An 18,923-nucleotide genomic window follows, 5' to 3' on the forward strand; every position below is an offset into this window, starting at 1 on the left:
ACATACTGAAATGTTAATGGTAAGCTATAGGTCTGGGACCTTCATTTTAAATGCCAGAGTGAGATTGCACTTCTCAATATCAGTGTCAATCTGTCTATAAATATAAGTGGTTTAAATATACACATAAACATTCCCCTCATTACCTTCAGTGATCCATGTGAATTTGGTGCTTTCATTATGCAAACTTGATCAGTTGACTTTTGGTTATTGTCCTTTTACCTGCACAGTCTGCTGAAAAATTTGCCCTCATTCAGTAAAAACAAGTTCTAGAGTTTTCTAGAGTGACAGTAGAGCTGACTTTCATATAATTTCTTTAATAAATAGTGCATTAAATTCTACCAAAAATCTTTCTTTCTCTGCATGAAAAAGTAACGTATCATGTCTGGCCTGTCATGGTCGAGTCTCAAATAAGGCCCAGGTTTGGGTTTCACGTAGGGGATTGCATTTCCGCACTGCTGAATTAGTCTGTCACGAAACAGGCTGAGTTACTGGAACAGGAATAAGAGAAACTTGGTGAACAAAACCTTTCTTTTGTTCCCCACCGTGCTTCTGTTTGCTGACAAGGCAAGAAGCTTATTTTCGGGCACTATTTTTCCATTTGGTCATCACACACTTCAGACGTTTCAGTGTTAAACTTTGTCATTTGTGGTTGTAAGAAGTGTCCACATAGTACAAACACAAATAAACTACTGTACTTTTAGCAGCGATTTAGGTTTCTTTCCTGTGCTATAATTACCAAAAACGTGGCAGGCCGGGCACTCGGTGGCACAGCAATTTACTATGTTAGCCCACAACTTCTGAGATCTGGGTTCAAATTCCAGTGATGCTGCTGGCTTGTTGGGATGTCTACACAGACGTGATTGGCTATGTCTGAGGGTATTAACGATTTGTGTTTCCTGGTGGAACTGGACCTTCCACCCCAAGCAGTATAAAGCTGTTGATTCAAATGTAAAAAACATAGCAGAGAAGTGTCTGATAGGTCATATTAAAAAAAAAAAAATCCACGACTGCAGTCTTCTTATTTGGTCTCATGTGGACATGTCACGGCTATTTGGACCAGCTGTATCAGAGGCTTATAGTCACTGTGTGATAAGACTGAGCGACAAGTCATTTAAGCAGCTCTGCCTCTCATGTTTTATTCAGAAGCACAGGATGGAAAGAATCACCTGAGAGATGGTGTGAGTGAGGAAGAAGGCAGCCACTGTCCTCCTGCAGCAGTGTAACAGCATGCTATGTAATGGCCGCAACCGACAGAAGACCAGAGATTTGCCTTGCATTATTCATAGCCAGCCTATGCTTTGAATTATAAATAGGGTATTATGCCAATGGGCTAAGGTTTGGCAGACTCTCCTTTAACATCCTATATGATGCTGGTGAAAGCTCGGCACGGTGTAGGTGGTGAACACTCCTACAAAGGAGACTCCCTGCTGAGGCATGACTCAAGACAGTTAAAATGAAAGCACAAAAATGCAGACGTTGTTGTTGCTATGGTTTTATTTTAATTCCTTCTTGCACGTTTTACTGACACCACCTAGTCTGAGTGAACTGACTGGCCTGTATGTTTAGCCTTAAATATTTTATCATTAGTGTTAACTTATTAATAAGGAGCTCTGGGTAATTTGATATTATATCTATATTATGATGAGATGGGATGGTTACCGACCTTTATTTTATAATACAAATATACAAATATGAATAGTTATATAACTTTAATCATGCATGATTACCAATAAGTTACAGTAAATAACTTACCCAAACTACACCGATCAGCCATAACATTAAAACCACCTCCTTGTTTCTACACTCACTGTCCATTTTTTCAGCTCCACTTACCAAATAGAAGCACTTTGTAGTTCTACAATTACTGACTGTAGTCCATCTGTTTCTCTGCATGCTTTGTTAGCCCCCTTTCACCCTGTTCTTCAATGGTCAGGACCCCCACAGGACCACCACAGAGCAGGTATTATTTGGGTGGTGGGTCATTCTCAGCACTGCAGTGACACTGACATGGTGGTGGTGTGTTAGTGTGTGTTGTGCTGGTATGAGTGGATCAGACACAGCAGCGCTGCTGAAGTTTTTAAACACCTCACCGTCACTGCTGGACTGAGAATAGTCCACCAACCAAAAACATCCAGCCAACAGCGCCCCGTGGGCAGCGTCCTGTGACCACTGATGAAGGTCTAGAAGATGACCAACTCAAACAGCAGCAATAGATGAGCGATCGTCTCTGACTTTACATCTACAAGGTGAGCCGACTAGGCAGGAGTGTCTAATAGAGTGGACAGTGAGTGGACAAGGTATTTAAAAACTCCAGCAGTGCTGCTGTGTCTGATCCACTCATACCAGCACAACACACACTAACACACCACCACCATGTCAGTGTCACTGCAGTGCTGAGAATGATCCACCACCTAAATAATACCTGCTCTGTGGTGGTCCTGTGGGGGTCCTGACCATTGAAGAACAGGATGGATAGATAAATAGATGGACTACAGTCAGTAATTGTAGAACTACAGTACAAAGTGCTTCTATATGGTAAGTGGAGCTGATAAAATGGACAGTGAGTGTAGAAACAAGGAGGTGGTTTGTTATGGCTGATCAGTGTACAACATACCAAATTTGTCAAACATAATACCACCACTGTTAATGGTGCACACGTTTAATCCTTTGTACTGCAGTAATATACAGTTTTATTTGTACATTTGTAATTGTAGATCATCGATATAATGTTGTGAAATGGTGAACCTTGTGTAATGAGTAACTACCGTTCCTGTCATGACTGTAACCAAAGTGTAAAACATGACGTTAAAATCCTAATAAACAAACTAACAAGTTATATTTTATTTTACAGATGTAATGCTCAGTCATGCTGTTGTTCATAGACTTATCCAGCTGTGTGTAATTATTATTCGATGTGCTCTGCAAATTGGTTGGCTTCTCCTCATTAGGTTCATGTGGGGCTACATTCATACAAGATCCTTAAATAGTGGTTTGTTTTGCTGCTTATCAAGAGATGTTGAATCATTTACTCAAATCGTGTTTTTGCACCCACACTGATATTATTTGGGTGGAGATTGTGTACAGGAAGATTAATCATTGGTGCAGTTCAGTAAAATACCTAATGCTCAAGGTACTGCAGGAATTAAGGAAATAGGATTGTGTCACACCGATCGAATAATTAAATGGTTGTCAATACAGAAGCAAGATGATGGATTGACACGTAATTGATTTTGATCATTTATTGTTCTAGTTGCTAGCAAATAGGATGCTACCGGGTTGGCCTGTTGATGTGTATACACATATTCTGCTTTAAATATTCAGTAAGGGATTATAAGCCACTTGTGCTACCGTGTCTGTGAATAATTGGTTCATTGAAACATGATGCCTTGAATATGTGGCTTAGGTGAGCAGCTTGCTAGGAAACACAGGTGCCATCAAAAACAGTAAACCTGGGTAAGACAGGATTAGGCTTCAGAAGTGTGTTATTAAGAGGTTGTACTTTCACCAAAAGACCTGCCATGTGTGTACCAATAGAGGTACTCATACTGGTGGGGGGAGTTGGGCAAAAAATTTAAATCTCAGATTTTTCTTTGTAAAAAGCTTAAATTAAAGTTCCTACTTCCTTACTGTAAAAACAAATTCATGATTCTGCCAAATAATTGCCATTCAGTCAAATTATACATCTAAGTATGTTTAAAAAAGTGGACTAACAGCTAAAAATATCTTGTCTAATAATTTTGTGAGGGCAAATTAAGTGTAAAGTGTGTAAAAGACACTCAATAGTAAGTGGGGAAAAAAACATAAAAGGTTTTTTTTCTGCACATCTGTTTAGGTGTAATTATAAATTGTGGATTTGTGTTTGGAAGTACAGTGGTACCATGTAACTCAACATCCCCTAAACTCAAAATCTTTGAAACTCAACCTTTGTCGAGAAATTTGTACCCTCAAACTTAACGTTTCCCTTAAAGTTTGTTTTTTAAAAATGGTTTATTTAATTTTAAATTAACAATGAACAGTCGCTTTGTTCAGCACTCGGCTTGAGTGGTGCGGTAACAGTGGTACCAGTGTATGTCCATGTCTTTGGAGCTCTGAGTTCTCTGCAGGAGCTTTTTTTGCCTTTGGGTATTGACAGGTCTAAAAACAGGTTCCCAAAAGGCCTGTGTTGAATGTTGTTTTAGATTCTTTAGCTGTACACTATGACAGCACTTTGTTATGGGTTCATATTTGTAACATTTTGTATTTTCGGGTTAGATGTCAAGTGTCGGAGCCCAACTAGTTGGAAAAAACGTGTTTTTCTGAAGTATTGGCAGTTCCAGGTTAAATGGCTGACCTTTTCAAAGTGCTGCCAATGAGACAAATTGTTTATATCAAGTGATCAGAAACTGAACCTGATTCTCACTGTTTCACAAAACCCTGAACTGTTAGATTGTACCTTACATTATAACCATGACACTGGCGCCTAAAATCGCATACTTAAACAGTACATACTAAATTGGGGGCAGTGCGCACTGCTCGACCGGTAAAGCAGAAAGCTCTTTCAGTTCGCAAGTGTACAGTATTCACGCAACCTCGTACGTCACGTGATGCATGACGTCTCATCGCCACTGTTATAACAATTTTTACAAAGTCCTTCACAAAGCTACTCATAACGTTATTCAGGGTTATACTTAATCATAATATTTTTAATGTTTGTCTTACTCCACTTTCCACCATCTTTCTTCTTCGCTACGAACGCCTTTGCAGCTCCAGTTGAATTATGGACCGTAAGTGTGCATCGTTTGCATACTCAAAAATGGCTGCCCAGGCAGTGGGTCATCTGGGTACTTTTTGCGTACTTTTTAATGTATACCACGTATTCAGACATACTAACCGCTCTTGCGTACTGCTTTCGCTTACTGTTCAGTATGGAAGTATGCGATTTCGGACGCAGCTATTGTGAGAAAAATATGGCATGACGACTAGCAATCTGTGAAATATGGAAATATCTGTGAAATGGTTTGCATTTTTGCTTGTCCTTTTTTTTGATATTCTCACGTCTTCAAAAGACAACCATTGCAGAGCTTTCTTCTTTTAAACGAAATACCTTTCATACAAAACTGCACGTACTACTATACTGTACTGTACTGTACTGTACTGTACTGTACTGTACTGTACTCAGTCAATCCTGCCAGCAGTATTGTCGATATTGTTTTTTGTTTTCTGTCCCTAGACTTGTGTAACTAGGGTATTTTAGGAGATTACATGTATTGAAACATTATGTGCATAGTGTCAGTGTGAAAAACGAATAGATTTTAATACAACTGTTTTGGAGATTTGTTTTATTCATTAGATGTCTGGCTCTTATTCTTGGTTAGAAGGCAGGATTTTATAGTTGTACATGGTCATATAAGTCATTGGCTTGGTGGAGTTTCTTTGGCTTGCTGTTTTTGTTTTCCTCCTGTTTTTCACTTTCACATTTTATCTCTGTGATGCTCAGCCAATGATTTTGTTTTATGTGTGCTTTGTCACTGACTCAGAATGACCCACAATCTAAGTTTCATTATACCATTTTAGAATGTGCTACTTTGGGAGTAGTCCTATAGCATTCTTTCAGGATGGGGTGATGTCATGTGGGTGTGTTGGTATTCTGGCTCTGGTCCAGATGCACACCTCTTACCGCTCTCCTCCCAGACTGGCTATGCATACCTCATCTACTCATAAAAAATGATGGATTTTTCTCATTTTTCTTTTCGAAGATATTGATCTGATTAAGATTTTCAGAAATCCAGTTATTGTTTGATTATGCTAAGCTTATGTAACTACACAGACATTGCAGTGACTAAAATCCCTTGTCATCAAGTGACAAAACATTATCAAGATGAGAACAAGTCAAGTACTACTGGACATACTGGTCTGTGCTATAGCTGTACACTGAAACCGTACAGATGAATGAAAATGTTTCACACGCTATTTCTGTCTCATCCTTCTGTTTATTCATCTTTTGTGCAGGAGTTGCTGGGTGTGTTTTGCTACGGATGAAGATGACCGAACGGCCGAGTGGGTGCGACCGTGCCGATGTCGCGGCTCCACCAAGTGGGTGCATCAGGCCTGCCTTCAGCGCTGGGTGGATGAGAAGCAACGGGGCAACAGCACGGCCCGAGTGGCCTGCCCCCAGTGCAATGCTGAGTACCTCATTGTCTTCCCCAAACTTGGTAAGATCAATACTGCTGCGTAGTTTGACCAGCAACATCATAATGCCGAGATGTAATGCTATACAATACAATACAATAGTACTTCATCTGTAATATTTTAACTATTGCTGAGGCCTGAGTTTCAAATCTAAGCTGTGCTATCAGCTGGTCCGGTCGACTTCTAGCACTGTCTGAAGGGGGGGAGTGCAAAACACCCTAGCCTTTGGGAGGTGCACCAGATCGGGTATGCAGACCAGAATAATCCGCTGTGACGACCTTTAATAAATAGGTCAGCAAAACTGAAAACAAGTCAAAATATTAATCAGCGAAGATATAATAATTGCCAATGTCAGTGGACAGTGACACAATGGGGTTTTATATGGACAATGCAATTATTGTATTGCATAAGCTTAACTATATGGTAAAAAATATGTGGACACCTGACCATATGCTTGTCAGATATTTCATTTTAAAACTATTGGAATCAATGGTGAGTTGGCCTTTTGCAGCTATAACAGCCTTTATTCATTTGGTAGGGCCTTTTTACAAGATGTTTTTGGAAATTTGTGCCCATTTAGTAAAGAAGCATTTGTGAGGTTAGTAAGTTTTTCTGATACATTGAAATCTGTAGAGCTAAACCAAAGCAGACCAAATAAGGCAAAGAAATTCAAATGAATTGCACATAGATTAGGGGCTAACAGGTGTACCCAGGATCTTAAAGGACTAAAGCCAGACTAATTCTTTAAAAATGAGTATTTTTTCCCTACACATCAACATCCCTTCTATGCTGATAAGGGCAGACAATTAAAATAATGTCATCGGGCACATTGAACTTGGAAATTGAACTTGGATTCAGTTTGAAGGGGTTTTTGGTCTGTCGGTCCTGGATTCTCTAAAGTTGCTTTGATTGCCAATGTCTCTTGTAAAAAGTGCTATACAAATTAGAGATGCATGAGTACCGATACTGGTATCGGGTATTTGCCCAATATTTTTTTGCCGCGCTCATTTACTTGTACTCGTGCTCGCAAACGAGGCTCCGATACTAAACATCCGATACCGTGTGCCTAGTGCACGTTGCTGCGTTATGCCTGGTTCACACTACACGATTTTTGCCCTGATTTTCGCTCGGCGACTGGTCGGCGCTAGATTTGCCGGCTCGGGAGCAACTCGGCGTTCGCTATATCCAATAGGTATCGGTATCGGTATCGGCAAGTACAAAAATACATGTACTTTGGGAAAAAATGGTATTGATGCATCCCTAATACAAATACTTTTTTGACCTGACTTGTTTCCCAACTGAAGCATGCCCAAAATATATGACACTTATGTCCTTATTTGTGGGACTCATGACTTACAAATAATTCAGTGTTGTTTACAAGGGCTTCTTCATCCAAAATTTTTAACAAAGGAACAAAGTGCACTGTGAGGATCAACTCGCTCATACCTGTTAGAAAATCAGGGTCTGATAGAAAAGGAGACATGGCAATATTCTGGCAGGTTTTGTACAGCAACATAAAGCTATGTGGTAATACAGGGGAAGATTGTGTGCACTGGCTTATTTAGGACCATAGCCATTTGTAATCCCTGTATAATGCTGCAAAAAACTGATATTGCACAAGCTATAAGTCTGTAATCCATACAACGGTGGCCCCAAAGCCATCATCACAGCCTTTCAGTACCTCATTTTCTCGTCCTTTGTAAGAAATCCTGCACTTGTGCTGATTGTTCTCCAATTCTTTTTTTCATCTCAGCTCCAATTAAGATGTGAATTACAGGCATGCAGACTCATTTTCTAAGTTCATTTTGTCCCTACAATCGTTTCCTTTGTTGTCTTTGATTCTTTAGCTGAGATGGTTTGGTGACATGACAAATAGCTGAGCTCTTGAATGTTTCAGGAAAAGAAATCTGCCTAGAACAGTACATTTCACATTTCTGGTGTCCATGGTGCGACCTCACTGATGCAGCAGTGTGTTTAGCTGTCTCTGGTACTTATCGTACGTCTAATAAACGTACGTCAGCACTTTCAAATTCCTACAAGGTGTTTGACCTCACTTGAGGTCAGCCTTTTCCTCTCTCATAGCTTCAAAACCCAGGACATTTATACCTGCTTCACACAGCTTAACATAATCAACATGTTTTGAGGTTGATGCCTAGTGCCGTCACAATCGTTTGTGTTACTTTTTGCACTACTTGTTTATGGTGGTGGCAGTAAACACAGCAGGAGGAAATTTATAGAGCCTTTACTGTGCTCTTGGTGACGGTCATCCTCACCTGATAACTGTAACATTGACGCACAGTGTGATCAGTCAGTCTCGCTCAGCTTCAGTTCTGCATCCTAACTGATTGAATAGCTGATTTTAGTGTTTCGTGACTAGCATATGATACTGTAAAAATGGTAATAACATCACTACTTTAATAACACAATATTATATGGTAGCATTTATAACTAGGGCCATATTAAATTTACTTCAAAATGTGCTTAATTTCACAGACCTCAAACATTTTTCAAAAATTAAAAGGGGGCAGCATGGTGGCTCAGTGGGTAGCGCTGTCGCCTCACAGCAAGAAGGTCCTGGGTTCGAGCCCCAGGTGGGACGGTCCGGGTCCGTTCTGTGTGGAGTTTGCATGTTCTCCCCATTTCAGCATGGGTTTTCTCCAGGAGCTCCAGTTTCCTCCCACAGTACAAAGACATGCAGTCAGGATAACTGGAGATACAAAATTGTCCATGACTGTGTTTGGCATTAAACTTTCTAACTGATGAGTCTTGTGTAACGAGTAACTTGCCTGTCCTGTCATGAATGTAACCAAAGAGTGTAAAACATGTTAAAATCCTAATAAATAATAAATAAAAAACTAAGAAGTGACACATTTTACGACAGTCATTGAATAACATACATAAATTGAATGATAGAATAAATGGAAGCTATAATACACAGCACAGCACCTACCTTAACGGCTGAATGTAACCTAGAACATTTAGCGACTGTGCGAGGCTTCATGTTTTGTCTCAAAGACAAAAATTCTTGTCCGTGTTTTGACACGCCCCCCTTTTTGTCCAAAGAATTGATTGGGAGTTTTCCAAATTCAGTTACCCGAGTCTTGTTTTTAGCTGCTTTAGACTTTGACATTTTGAAGAACTGATTGCTAACTGAATTGCTGAAGGATTGGTAGGACCACCTCATAGTGCTGATTAACCAGTAAACATGAGGCCATTGAATGCTACGCAAATGAAAACTGTTAAATTGCTTTTTTTTTTAAAAAGGAATTTTGTCTTCCGCTGCTGAGAGATACCAGATTGCATCCAAGGAGAGCACGTCGCTGTACATGCCTCTTTCGACACGTGTACAGCCCTCCTCTTCTTGCCCCTGTATTCTCCACAGGGCCAGTCAGGGTCCTTACACAGCGTATGAGAACCCATCCACCCACACATTGTCCAGCCCCCACCCTGCAGATACGGTGGCCAATTAGTATCTGCTGCAGGCACTGCCAATTATGCCTGCTAGATGGCGCCCAGTCGATCGGTGGCAACACCAAGTTTCGAACCGAGGAGTTCAGAAACTCTGTGCTGGTGTGCAAGCGGAATATCCTGCTGTGCCACCTGGGCGCTTAAAAACTGTTAAATTGCTATACACAAACCTTAAATTTTGCATATTACATGGGAAAAGGCTTATTTCACGGTTCAAGGCGTGTTTTTCACTGACGTGAATTAGGTAGGGCCTTATTTATAATGGACATGCTCTACGTAGCCTTGGCTAAGGAAGTGTAAATTCAAGCTTGGGATTTGATTCTGCAGCGAGTGTTCTGAATGTAATCTCTGATTCCAATAATCCCTGTTCTAGACGAGTCTGCTTATCAGTCTCTGTGATGTTTCATCTTCTTATTAACCCCTTCTGTTCCAGGCACTCTCTGTCTCTATGTGAATAGATGAAATAACCGTTTTTCTTTCATTCCATCTCCGTTTCCTTTGTTTTTCTCATCTTGTCTGTCTGTGTCTGGCTTGTATTGGTTTCTTTTGGAGTAATGCTATCTGTCACGTCTCATCCGTGACTGTGGTCAGCTGTGAAATTGCACTGCATGGGTGCTGTCCACCTTCAGAAATAGAGAGTTGGGGGAGGGTGTTCAGACAGAATGGAAGCCACCTTTGTCTTCTATTCTCAGACTTTCCAGACCATTAAACATTTTCTTTTGACATTCCGGCTTGGAAGACGGCCAGGATGTATTTGATCTGGGGCTTGAGATGTATTTGAAGAAGGAATCTTCTTAGTGGTGTACAGGAAGTATGCTGGAGAAGAACTGACACACACCAAAGTGAATAATGTTTTTTCCTTAATGAAAGATGAAATTAAAGCCTGTGCTTCGTACTCTAAATGTCAAAGTTTCATGGTTGAATAATCAGTATGGTAAAATAATTATAGTGCGAATTAGTCATTTCTGCATTTAGTTTTTAATAGCTTTAGCTTAGACCCTGACCTAGAACTGTTTTTTTACAGAAAAATCCTAATGACTATTTTTCTATTGATTAATCTATAGACTATTTCATCGATTAATCTAAACGATTAATTTTCCTCCAAAAAATTTACTTCAGAATCTCATTTAAGCTTCTTTTATTTTAACATCAAACTGTATGACATAATAATATGGCACAAAACTAAATGTAAACAGGGTTTACATCCATATTATCAAATTCTCAAGTGCTCCATATTAAACAAAGTGCAGCATGTGTTTATGGCATTCCGTACACAAAGCAAAGTGCTTAAACTTACAGCAGAAATAAATTAGTTAGAGGGAGGCACGTCTCATTAAGTCCAACGTACAGTAACGACAGGATGAGCCCAGATTCTAACCTACACATTCACTCAAAACTTACTTCACATTATAAGCGATGTAAACACAGTTTCACATTAAAAACTTTTTGTGCTTTAAGCGCCGCGGCAACCGCAAAAATCGTGAGCCCAACGCAGCAAAGTTCATGATGGTCTAACTGAACTCAGTAAGAAATACAGCATTCCAAGATCTCCGCGATTAAGTAGCTTAATGAAACTATATAGAAGTAAAAGTTTTGTCGCGTCTCATGCGCCCTAACTGAACTCGCTAGGGAATACGGTATTCCAAAATCTCCATAAGTAAAAACGAAATGATACAATATAGACGTGCAACATCGCGCTAGTGCTGCTGTGGTACCATCAAAGCATTGCACAGTGTATTAACCACATTTTTGTTTTGTGCCAGTTTTAAGTAAACCAAACTTTTGATGATTTGGGTCTTGGAAAACTTTTAGCTTTTCTTTGAAAGCTCTACAATCGACTTCTGGCTGCTGCAGACGGCATTTTTAAAGACGCGCTTAATGTCGCCAACCAGTGACTGGACCAAATACGACTTGCACCGTACCAAGCAGTGCTGAGGGAAATCATATGTACGGTTATATGAATGGAAACATTTATAAACATAGTTTTTAAAACTACATAGTGATACTGTTGTAAATGATATAGCCCTACTTTCTCCTTGTTACTCAGTAGATGAACTAGTCCTCTAGTGAAAGAGCAACTCATCACATCAGTATAGATCAGTGGTTATAAACCATGTCTGGAAAAACTTTAGTTAATTAACTCTGAACTGTTTAACTAACAGTAAAATGCACAAAGGATATGTGCTAGAGTTTGGGTTGAGATTGTGCTTATTTGCATCTCCGCTATTGTAATGTGTTGCCTATTTCTTTTCATTGACTTTAGTTTAAAGCTTTTAGACTAATGTTTGCTTTAGCGAAGGAGCTTTTGTGCAAAAAGCCATAAAGTTTATTAAAAAAAGAACTCCCACTGAGAGAAGGAGGATACAGGGAGGCTCTATCCCAGCATGTCACTCCACTTTTTACTTACTCAATATACAAAATCCTTACACTCCTAAGCTTTGGTCAGGCTGCAAGAAAATGATCATATACACAATATGGTCAAAGTATTTGGACACCTGACCATGAGCTGTTTGGAAATCCATTTTTAAAAACCAATGTTATTAAAATAGAGAGACATCTGTGTCAGCAGCTATATCAGCAGCCACTTTTTTGAGAATGCTCCTGACAAGACTTTGTGGTCTGTTGGAATTTGTGCCTATTCAGTCAAGAGAGCATTTGTATGGCTGGGCGCTGATGTTGGGCAATAAAGAATCACTTAATGTTGCAGTTCATGTCAGAGATGTTCAGTGAGGTTGAGGTCAGGGCTCAGTGCAGGCCACTGGATTTTCTTTAAACCAAGCTTTTCTAAATGTCTTTATAAAGCTTGTGTTGTGCACAGGGAAAGCACCTTCCCTAAACTGTTGCTGTAAATTTGGAAGCATATAATTACCTTTATAGAATTTATTTATTACACGTGTTAGCAATTGTTGTGACTGACACATGGGAATTTACAAATGAGAAGGGGTGTCCCAATATTTTTCCATATAGTGTAGTTCACTGCCAGAATGGATCTGATGAATCACCTTTTCAGACACCACTAGAGTCATACATAGAGAAAATACATCAACATTTCTATCAGTGTGCTGATGGGTAAGGTCAGCTGTGTTTGCAGAGAGAGTGGAAGAACTGACTGGTAACTTTGTTTTATTAGCATCCCATTGCCAGGTGCATTAAATAAATAGATGTATTTTTTTATAATGAGAAAGGAAGGACAAGATGTGTCATTGTTGATCACAAATTGTTCAGCACATATTCTGTTTGGCACTTGTAGGTGCTTGTAACTGATAGTTTTTGCAGTTTATGGAGTAAAGTGTCCTCCAGTGTTAATGATGCTACTGTATGATCACTAGAATCAATGGGACTATGCTCGGATTATGCTCCATTACAAGGAGTTTGAATCTCAACAATATGACTATGACCATCGTGGCCAGGAGGGCAAAAATGTGCAGTTAATTCCTCTATATCTGTCTGTCAGGGTAACACCATACAACTCCCACTGTCTTTTAACTTATGTTAAGCTGATCAGGAAACACAGTCCTCCAAACTAGAAGGTAGAAAAGATGATGAAACCTTCTTTATGTATAAAGCATCTTTATAGAGGAAGCACATGTCAGCTGATATTTGTGTGGGCGATAAAACAACAACAAAATGATCAAATCCATTTTCAGATAAAACATTCATTTGTTCAAGATAAAAGCTTATCTGCCCTTTATTAAACAAAGTGCAAAATGCATGAAGGGACAGTGGTAGCCTAGTAGGTAGGGCTTTGGGCTATCAACTGAAAGGTTGAGAGTTCGATTCCCAGTTCTGCCATGCAGCCACTGTTGGGCCCTTGAGCAAGGCCCTTAACCCACTCTGCTCCAGGGGCGCCGTACAATGGCTGACCCTGTACTCTGACCCCAGCTTCCAAACAAGCTGGGATATGCGAAGGAAGAATTTTGTTGTACTGTACACGTGTATATGTATATATGACAAATAAAAGCGTTCTATTCTATTGAAGGTGGGGGGTAAGTGTTGTTACTCTCCTTGTTTGAATGTTGTCTTGTTGTCTGTGAGTCATAATCAGATAATTAATAACTGACATGCCTATAGCAATATAAAACACATACAAGTCACATGTGCTTGATTGATTTATTAAACAGTGTAATGTTGTGACTGTGGCAGTAATGTAGAACAGTAAAATGAACATAAACTAAGTGAATTGCTTAGTACATGCACTAACTAATCATGTTAATCAAATCAGAGGTGCAGGTATGGAGGTATATTAAAGCTCTTCCTGTCAGCATTAGCACAGTTATTATAATAAAATTAAGAGAATTTACCTTGGTGGCACATGATGCAAAAAAAAAAGTTCCACAAAGTTCCACATGTTCAGTGTGAGTTTAACCTAACCTGGGTAGCACTGTCGCCTCACAGCAAGAAGGTCCTGGGTTCGATCCCCAGGTGGAGGGGTCTGGGTTCTTTCTGTGTGGAGTTTGCATGTTCTCCCCTTGTCTGCTTGGGTTTCCTCCGGGAACACTGGTTTTCTCCCACAGTCCAAAGACGTGCAAGTGAAGTAAACTGGAGATACAAAATTATCCATGACTGTGTTTGACATTAAACTTGAGCTGATGAATCTTGTGTAACCAGTAGTTACCTGTTCCGTCATGAATGTAACCAAAGTGTGTAAAACATGACATTAAAATCCTAATAAATAAATTAATATGAATTTTTAAAAATACAAATTCATAGAACGTTTACCTGTTCAGGTCTTGCTGAGGTGTTATGTATGGTAAAATATATTTGTTTATGAATCTGCTTATTTTAATTGGTACCTACTGTATCAAAATCTAGTTAGAATATAAATGTTCTATTTATATTTCACATTCCTCACACGCAAGGTCACTTTACAGTTATAATTACAGCTAAGGACTGAGTGTGCTGCAGCATGACAGCTTATTTTAAAACCCTGCAGCAGAATATAGACTCAGAGCTGACTTTAAGTACTATACTGCCTACACACATACATGCTGAAGTAACGTTTAGTATTCAGACAAGGCAGTATCCAAACTCGCAAACTACCCACCAGGGCTGAACTGGGACTAAAATTTAGCTCTTGACTTTTGGCCATATCCCACCACAATGAGGTCAATGTTATTAGAAAGGTAATTAGAAATTGTTGGTACTTCTGGCATTAACAGGCAGGTTAAGAAATGACCTAGAATGCTGATAAGAGAGACAGAGCAGTACCGTAGATTGTTCATTCAAGCAATAGAACACAAGAGGGAGTGTGTTATCGCGAATAACATCACAGCTGTGATGATCTACGGCGACCGCCGTGATGTTATTCACGATAACACACGACCTCAAGTGTTCTATTGCTTTTATACAACATTTTTTACAAAATAAAGAAAGAAAATAAATCAAAGAAGCCCTGAATTTCATAATAAATATGCTTTAATATTGACAATACCTTCCGCCAAAAAGTAGTTCCACACCGAATATAAAGTTTAACACTACAAAGCAGACGTCCCAAGTTGCAAAAACTCATTTCAGGAAGGTAAGAACAAGAAGAAGAAAAAGTCAAGAACCTCCGAAGGGAAAAAAAGAAATAAAAAACCTCTCGCGCACACCAAAGGATTATGGGTGATAACAGAACTTCTAGGAGCTGCTAACTGGGCTATTAAGCTAACCGTTCGCGTTACAAACACATTAATGTTCCCTACATAGTGCACTAAATTGTGTATCAGATCACGGATTTATGTTCCCTACATAGTGTACTAGATAGTGAATCAGACAATTGATTTATGTTCCCTACACAGTGCACTAGATTGTATATCAGATAACGGATTTAAAACGCGATTGGGAAAAAAGTCTGTGTCGCCTGCGTGCGCGTTTGTGTACATGAAGCTTGTCGTTAATGGCGGAGTAATACAGTTGTGGTGTGAAAAGGCCGTGCTGTTATCACGAATATCAGCACAGTTAGAACGCTTCTCAACCAATCAGATTGTACGGTCGGAACTAACTGTTGTATAAACTCTTGCATTTCATAGAACCGTAAGGCTGAAGTGCACATAAAACATAAACCATGATGCCATTGGTTCATGTTTCTCTGAGTTTTTATCTCAACAGTATGTGGTAAATATATACACCGATTAGGCATAACATTATGACCACCTTCCTAATATTGTGTTGGTCCCCCTTTTGCTGCCAAAACAGCCCTGCAACTGTGATGCACTGTGTATTCTGACACCTTCCTATCAGAATCAGCCCTTGTTGGATCGGCCCACACAGGCCAGCCTTCACTCCCCACATGCATCAGTGAGCCTAGGCCGCCCATGACCCTGTCGCTGGTTTACCACTGTTCCTTCCTTGGACCACTTTTGATAGATACTGACCACTGCAGACCGGGAACAAGAGCTGCAGTTTTGGAGATGCTCTGACTCAGTCGTCTAGACATCACAATTTGGCCCTTGTCAAACTCACTCAAAACCTCACGCTCGCCCATTTTTCCTGCTTCTAACACATCAACTTTGAGGATAAAATGTTCACTTGCTGCTGAACATATCCCCCCCACTAACAGGTGCCGTGATGAATAGAAAATCAGTGTTATTCACTTCACCTGTCAGTGGTCATAATGTTAAGCCTGGTCTGTGTATTTATATTACACAACAGCCAAATGTAAAGGGTCCTTTCCAAACAAATCTAACTACAAGCATTTTGCCTTTATGAAGTTCCTAGTTGCTGCTAATGCTGAGCGTAGACATTAGTCTGTGTAATACTGAAGAAAAGAGACATGTTTCTCCAGCCCTGGTGTAAGTGTCCAACATCAAGGACAGAACGTTTTTGTAGGTAGCCGACTGTTGGCACAGAGCTCGTGGAAAGACTTTTTCCATTAGGCTAGTGACTCACTTTACACCCTTTTTTCCGAAGTGGTTCACTTTGCACCCTGGTTTAAAAAAAAAAAAGATCTTATTATGGAATTTGCGACCAGTGGCAGAAACAAACGGCTCAGCTATTCCCCTTGCCAGTAGCCATTAAGGATGACCCCACCCCGCTCGCTCTTTGGGGACTTGATGTAGCGTTTAGGCAGAGAGAACACAGGAGAGATTCCAGTGCAGTCATCAGAGAGATGGATGTTCCAGCACTGAATATTGATGGACTTGGCACATACTGGAAAGGCTTAATATGCTTCCCCATAAAGATGCTGCACTGGTAATTTCAAAATGCAAAGCTCCCTAAGATAAGAGGCACTTAGGAAATTAAATTTGTGATTTTTTTTCCCTCTGTCTGTCTAGATTAACATTTCAAATGTGGAACATGATGTGAGCTTTCACAAAAAAAAATAAAAATAAAATAAATCAGTAACATTGAGTGGCTTTACATGCATGAACTAATCTGATAACAGCCAGTCATTCAATTATGACGGTTACATGTATTTTAGTAATCTGGTAGTGAGTTTACACTAGTCAGGTGGTAATCTGTGGTGGGACGAGATGTTTACTTTCTAATTTGAACATGGGAACAGAGGGTTTATGCTACAAGCAACTTTATTCCTGGGTTAAAATTTAAAAATCCACGACTTAACCAGACTAAGCAATCAGCTTTACTTCACATTTAGTTGTCAGAGTTTGCTGTTTACATGAACACCTAAAGGTTACTGTAAAATGAATTTATACTGAGATTAGTGCTTACCAGAAAGCTCACTTAGATTGTATTACTAAGGGTTTGAATGTCATGCTTTCATAGTTTAATATTGAGTTCCACTCAGCAGTGCTTGCTTTATTTGACCACTTGGAGTAAACATAGTGAAATTACTTCAACGTGATGAATAGGTGTTATTAATGTCTAACACAGTGACTGGCAATAACATGCATTGCTGCTATTTTTTTCTCTGTGTTTTTTAAAGCTTTGGTGATCGGGGGAATGTGTGAAAATCAGCCACACTGCACTCAGACAGGATGTAGGTGCTCAGGGTTTCGTGAAATTTACTGTTCTCATATACACCGATCAGCCATAACATTAAAACCACCTCCTTGTTTCTGCACTCACTGTCCATTTTATCAGCTCCACTTACCATATAGAGTTACTGACTCTCCCAGGACCACTACAGAGCAGGTATTATTTAGGTGGTGGATCATTCTCAGCACTGCAGTGACACTGACATGGTGGTGGTGTGTTAGTGTGTGTTGTGCTGGTATGAGTGGATCAGGGTGGATCAGCGCTGCTGGAGTTTTTAAACACCTCACTGTTCTTGCTGGACTGAGAATAGTCCACCAACCAAAAATATCCCGCCAACAATACCCCATGGGCAGCGTCCTGTGACCACTGATGAAGGTCTAAAAGATGACCAACTTAGACAGCAGCAATAGATGAGCGATAGTTTCTGACTTTACGTCTACAAGATGGACCAACTAGGTAGGAGTGTCTAATAGAGTGGACAGTGAGTGGACATTGTATTTAAAAACTCCAGTAGCGCTGCTGTGTCTGATCCACTCATACCAGCACAACACACACTAACACACCACCACCATGTCAGTGTCACTGAAGTGCTGAGAATGATCCACCACCTAAATAATACCTGCTCTGTAGGGGTCCTGACCATTGAAGAACAACATGAAAGGGGGCTAACAAAGCATGCAGAGAAACAGATGGACTACAGTCAGTATTTGTAGAACTACAAAGTGCTTCTATATGGTAAGTGAAGCTGATAAAATGGACAGTGTGTGTAGAAACAAGGAGGTGGATTTAATGTTATGGCTGATTGGTGTATCTTTGCCACTTTACCAATCTCACTGGTGGGTTGGTCATTGCTGCACACTTGAACTTTGCTCAAACCCACACTTTTTTTTAGTTGAGATCCAAAAGTATTATTTTATAAGTTCTAAATTACCGATGTCAAAAAACTAAAGGAAATTAAGTTTAAGGGGTTAAAAAATTGATCTGAACGTTTTGTATGTTAAAAAAACATGCAAACAATACATTAAAAAAGCCTGATGTATCAAATATGGTACAAAACAAAACTTATACATGCAAAGTCTTATTTAACTTCTTTTTTTGACAGAAGGTCAATTAGAATTTTGTGATAATTATTCAGTGGTTTAGGCCTTACAGGGTTAACAGTGGCATGTTGGTTCATATTAAGAAAACTAAAATGACAAAAATGACTATATTAAACTGAAATAAAATGATCCAATAAAATGAAAGAAAAGCTAGAAATTCTGCACATAAAACCAAAGAAAAAGAACAGAAATACCAGGTGCTTTGTAAAGCTAAATCTAAAAGACTTTTAGGTTCTTTTAGGAAAGAAAAAGCTGCAGGCCATCTCG

The 18,923-nt window shown here is 39.6% G+C and overlaps 1 protein-coding gene across 1 annotated transcript in view; it reads left to right on the top strand.

The window, feature by feature from the left end:
* The window catches only part of marchf5 (membrane-associated ring finger (C3HC4) 5), a 41,947-nt gene that overhangs the window by 13,943 nt on the left and 9,081 nt on the right, over positions 1–18,923 (top strand). The window contains exon 2 of the mRNA XM_062996199.1: positions 5,989–6,191. Coding sequence (XP_062852269.1) covers positions 5,989–6,191 — 203 coding nt within the window. The remainder of the gene's footprint in view (positions 1–5,988; positions 6,192–18,923) is intronic.

Source organism: Trichomycterus rosablanca, chromosome 5 (genome assembly GCF_030014385.1).
Source record: "Trichomycterus rosablanca isolate fTriRos1 chromosome 5, fTriRos1.hap1, whole genome shotgun sequence".
Classification (NCBI taxonomy): domain Eukaryota; kingdom Metazoa; phylum Chordata; class Actinopteri; order Siluriformes; family Trichomycteridae; genus Trichomycterus; species Trichomycterus rosablanca.